The 5,279-nt window shown below is 48.0% G+C and overlaps 1 protein-coding gene across 1 annotated transcript; it reads left to right on the top strand.

The window, feature by feature from the left end:
* The first annotated feature begins 853 nt into the window (after nucleotides 1-853).
* LOC124692899 (protein TRANSPARENT TESTA GLABRA 1-like) lies at nucleotides 854-5,005 on the top strand. The gene is made up of 2 exons (XM_047226341.1): nucleotides 854-2,027; nucleotides 4,551-5,005. The coding sequence occupies exon 1, from the start codon at nucleotides 950-952 to the stop codon at nucleotides 2,015-2,017; it is 1,068 nt and encodes a 355-aa protein (XP_047082297.1). The 5' UTR covers nucleotides 854-949; the 3' UTR covers nucleotides 2,018-2,027; nucleotides 4,551-5,005.
* The last annotated feature ends 274 nt before the right edge of the window (nucleotides 5,006-5,279 follow it).

Here is a 5,279-nt window from a genome sequence, read left to right as displayed (position 1 = left end):
TTGTGAAGGAATCACCGCCTCGACCGGTGCCTTAGTGGAAGAGGGAGAGCACCTTCGTGGAGCTCTCTCGAGGAAGAAGGTGAGACCTTCCTTCGTGGTGTGGCCGTCTAGTCTCTTGTGTGAGACTAGCACCTCCTCAACGCAGACGTACTTTCTTTAGTGGAAGGAACTGCGGGAAACAAACCTCGACTCGCCTCGCGCCCCCGGTTGTCTCGCTCCTTACTCTTATTATCTTGTTGATTCCTTTACTTGTTGCACTTGTCCGATATTCATTGTAGGATCATCCCTATTGCTAAAGTTCACACCTTTACCTTCTGTTGCCTAAAAATTGAAGAAGACTAAAACTTGCTGTAGCGCCATTCACCCCCCCTCTTGTTCGCTACGATCCATTCACCGGTGACAATCCGGGGCGTAATCTAGTAGTTTAGGTCTCAAATTATTGAATGTAGCTTGAACTGCCCCGTATTTTGGCTAGTTTAATGTAGCAAAATGAGTTCAATTTCGCAAGATCGCGAGTTTGATTTTCCCGCAACTTTGATTTTCGGTTGTTCAGTTCGCAAGTTCGGTTTCTTATATGCGAGAAAAACCTTCTAAACTCAACCGAGTGTTTTTTGTTCGAAGATTCTCTGAATACCTGAGATTGAGTGATACATCATGAGTAAACCCAACCAGGCGAGGAAGGTTTGACCGTTGAACCAACCGACGGGTAATATTCGTCCGTTCTTCAGTCCGCTGCATCCTGACCGCATCACCATCAAGTGTTCAACCCTCGTGCCAGGCGGCTCGAGGCGCGCGCACGCACGCACGCGTTGAAAACTTCCTCACCTAGCCGCCCTCCCTCCATTTAGCTCGTGTCAGTCCTGGACTCGTGGTGAACAATCACCCACCGCCAGCGCCCAGCGGCAAGTCCACCCCCAAATCCACCCGAAACCAACCAAAATCCTCCACCATGGACCACCCCAAGCTGCCGCCATCCACGGCGGCGGGGGCGGCGGACACGGCGCCCAACCCGCACGCCTTCACCTGCGAGCTCCCGCACTCGATCTACGCGCTCGCCTTCTCCCCCGCCGCGCCCGTCCTCGCCGCCGGCAGCTTCCTCGAGGACCTCCACAACCGCGTCTCCATCCTCACCTTCGACCCCGCCCACCCCTCCGCCGCCTCCTTCCGCGCCGTCCCCGCCCTCTCCTTCGACCACCCCTACCCGCCCACCAAGCTCCAGTTCAACCCGCGCGGCGCCGCCTCCACCCCGCTCCTCGCCTCCTCCTCCGACGCGCTCCGCCTCTGGCACGCCCCGCTCGACGACCTCTCCGCCGCCGCCCCGCCCACCGAGCTCCGCTCCGTCCTCGACAACCGCAAGGCCTCCGCCTCCGAGTTCTCCGCGCCGCTCACCTCCTTCGACTGGAACGAGATCGAGCCGCGCCGCATCGGCACCGCCTCCATCGACACCACCTGCACCGTGTGGGACGTCGAGCGCGGCGTCGTCGAGACGCAGCTCATCGCGCACGACAAGGCCGTGCACGACATCGCCTGGGGCGAGGCGGGCGTCTTCGCCTCCGTCTCCGCCGACGGCTCCGTCCGCGTCTTCGACCTCCGCGACAAGGAGCACTCCACCATCGTCTACGAGAGCCCGCGCCCCGACACGCCGCTCCTCAGGCTCGCATGGAACCGATTCGACCTGCGATACATGGCCGCCCTGCTCATGGACAGCAGCGCCGTCGTCGTGCTCGACATACGCGCGCCCGGGGTGCCCGTCGCCGAGCTGCACCGCCACGCCGGCTGCGTCAACGCGGTCGCGTGGGCGCCGCAGGCCCCCAGGCACCTATGCTCCGGAGGGGACGACGGGCAGGCGCTCATCTGGGAGCTGCCCGAGACACCAGCCGCTGTGCCTGCTGAGGGGATTGATCCGGTTCTCGTTTATGACGCTGGCGCCGAGATTAACCAGCTGCAGTGGGTGGCCGGACACCCTGACTGGATGGGTATTGCCATTGAGAACAAGGTCCAGCTTCTCCGGGTTTGACAACAAGCAGGTTGGTCCCTTTTGTAATTTTGTTTTCGCAGCTCTAAGAAAAATTTCGATTGATGGTCGGCCAAAAAGAACTCTAAGACCTGTTGTACTAGATTCCTCAAAGAAATATTGATCACGCCAATGTTTTTTAGATTTAATAATCGAGGTAAATTTACAAATTGTTTGGTCTTGGATATGTATAACCTGATTGGTGGCAAGAATGCATTATATTCGTCTAGTATGTTATTTCAGTCGGGGTTGCTCTATAGGAAGTGGTATGAAGCATAGAATTTGCTATTTCAAGTCCAGCTTATGATGAACTGTAGAGTCGTTTTGTTTTTCATGTAAAAGGTGACCACTGATTATAAGCTCTTTCAAATCCTTTGGTTGTGAAAACGTCAAAATAAGAAACAAGTACATTTGCCTGTGATGGACATATGAAATTACAATAGTCATGTGGAAGTGGCAAACGGGCAATATCTGTCTGTGGTTTATAGTCACAATCCTTCTCTGCGCAGAAACCCAGTTTATGTCAAAATCTGAATTTGGTCGTTTTTGAATTACTCTTCATCATTTTAATTCATTTTTTGCCCACTTATTAGAACGAACACTACGTCTCATCCTTAATGCTAACTGAACAAAGATTATGGATCTAGCTTCACCTGGATTGTCAAATCACTTAGCACACACAAGACCTCTATATGCATCCCTCCTTCACTCACCCTTGCACTGTTTAGTTGTGCCACTGTCATCTGCACTTCTCTCTGTCTTACTCAGTGCCGAAAACAGGGAGAAAAGGGGCGGTATGGCTCTGTCTGTTAACGACTTGAAATTTGGGGAAGAAGAACTGACTGCCTCTTGAACATTTAACAACATGAAATCCAAGCCGCTTCTGAGTCCTGACTGTTCAGGTTGGAAGCCATAGATTTGGGAGCAAGGCATTTCATGGAGCTTCTGAATTGCTAGTGATTCATGAGCCCTAGGTTGTTAGTGTATTTTGACCAACACATCTGATAAGATGTTCCTCAAGTGCCCTTCTGTATCCTCCCCCCACCACTATTAATGCAAAAAATGCGGAAATCTGTTATGTATTCTTGACAAAGAATTAACTACCTGGCAGGCTGGCACATCAGATTCTGGTTATGATTGTTTGTCTAACTTTGCTTATGAAAAAAACCATATGATTCAATGAGAAATCTGCTGTATACTTTAATTTGATGGGTGCATCCTAATAATGCCTAATGGACAACCATAAGATGCTACATGTGACATACATAAACTCAAATGATGAGAACCAATCTGTTGGACTATAAAACTACTCTCAACAAGATATACTCGACTTCAGCTCCAAAGATAAGAACTAGTTTATGTAATGAACTCTCATACAAGTAAAATCCAATCTGAAATTCTCTGAGCAACACAACATAATATCTACTACCTCAGGTCTGATTTAATTGATGCGGCTCTACCTACACATACATGCTAACTTTGCTTCAACTCTGCGTCAATCTATTCCGGCCAGAGGAAGTAGATGTTTGTACCTCCAACTATTCTTCCAACTCTAAAGGCAAACTGTTTATTCATTTCAGATCAGAACACATCATGAGAAGTAGACATATCATGTGCGTATCAGTTGTCTATCCTTCCATACTAAGATTTTTTTTTTCCAATCTTTGATTCTTGATATTTTTTTCTGCTTAAATGTCCCTGTAGATGTATTTGCTTTAAGATTCTTAGTTCTGGGAATGGCCCATCTTGTTCTCGTACGGTAACCAATCATATACCTGTTTGCGCACTAAGTTCTTTACAACTGATTTGGGCATCTGCCAACTCGTATCTGATACGAATTGCATTTCATTTATCTCTACAATGTTATATCTGTGGATACAGCATACTGCCAAAGTGAGCCATTGTCTTGTTGACCTACATCACTAGAATGTAACCGTGGCAAATGTCTGTAGTTGTTTTTAGCGGGAAACATCAGTCAAACGTTACTGGAAGATTAGAGCATCTCCAGTCGCGTCCCTCAAAAAGCGTCCGGCATAAATGATTTGGGGCACGTCTGTGACCGCGCCGGACAAAAAGAGACCAAAAATCTGCACAAAAAAGAGACCCTTCCCAGCCGCGTCCCTCAAACAGCGTCCGGATGCATGCATTTTAATAGAGGGGACCACCCCATGTGGGAAAAGTAGGTGAGAGAAAGTGTGGGGAAAGAGACTAGCATGTGGGGACTAGGGGCTGCATGCATGCATGTGGACGCTGTTTTTGTGTCCGGCGTCCCCGGTAGAGACTCTATGCATAGAGTCTCTACCGGGGACGCCGGACACAAAATGGGGCGCTAATTAGCTTTGGGGGACGCGACTGGACAGTTTTTTGCTCCATTTCTTGTCCGCGGTCCCCCAAACCTCATTTGGGGGACGCGACTGGAGATGCTCTTACTCTTTGAGCTGCCAATTATAATCTCAATGTTCTGCAATGTTCTTCCGTATTATGTTTGCAAGATTGATATCTGACATATTTATGCGAAAACTTACCTTGCATGCAGAACATTTCTGAAGACACTCAATTCAATGGGAGCCGTGGGATTTCAATCTATCTGTTCACACGTGTCTAGTTGTGGCAAACTCTTAGCATATTTGGTACACCATTAACATGGAAGAAGTCATCCTGCCCGCTCTCTCTGGTGAGTTGTATTTTGCTACCAACGAATGATCATGTTGTCAGTATGGACCTGACTACTGTGAGTAGATTGATCTCACTGTGAACATGGAGATATAGTCTATAGCATCTTTTACTGTTAGCAAAGGGATTCAGAGGTTGGCTCTAGTCTTGTAGTCACTCATTGTTAGAGTCTCCCTCTTATCTTCATTATTCTGTTTTTTTTTCTTCGATTAACACACTTTCCTGTAATCCTTGTGGTCCGCCGATCATACTCTGGTTGTATATTGTGAAAACACACTTTTGAGATTAATTCCTGTAATCCAAGTATCAGTTCAAATATGTTTTTTTCAAAATTTTGGAAGTTTGACTTTACTTTTGAGAAAAGCGACAACTTGCTGAACGAGAGGGGTATTCAGGTACGTTGCTCTCCTCAGGGTTTTATAGCTGAAAGACAAAATGTAGCCTAAGTGAACTGCCGGTTTGACAAAACAAGGTAAACATAGTGCATTCAATTGGAAAGTGAGAGCTCACAAGTTATAAGTGATAGCCTCAGCTTGTGTTGTACGTTGGATGGTCAAATTGTTATTACTAGTACATCTTTCATATTTTTACA

This window comes from Lolium rigidum, chromosome 2 (genome assembly GCF_022539505.1).
Source record: "Lolium rigidum isolate FL_2022 chromosome 2, APGP_CSIRO_Lrig_0.1, whole genome shotgun sequence".
Lineage (NCBI taxonomy): Eukaryota > Viridiplantae > Streptophyta > Magnoliopsida > Poales > Poaceae > Lolium > Lolium rigidum.
Note: the sequence above shows the minus strand (reverse complement) of the source record. Positions and strands in the feature narration are given on the sequence as shown.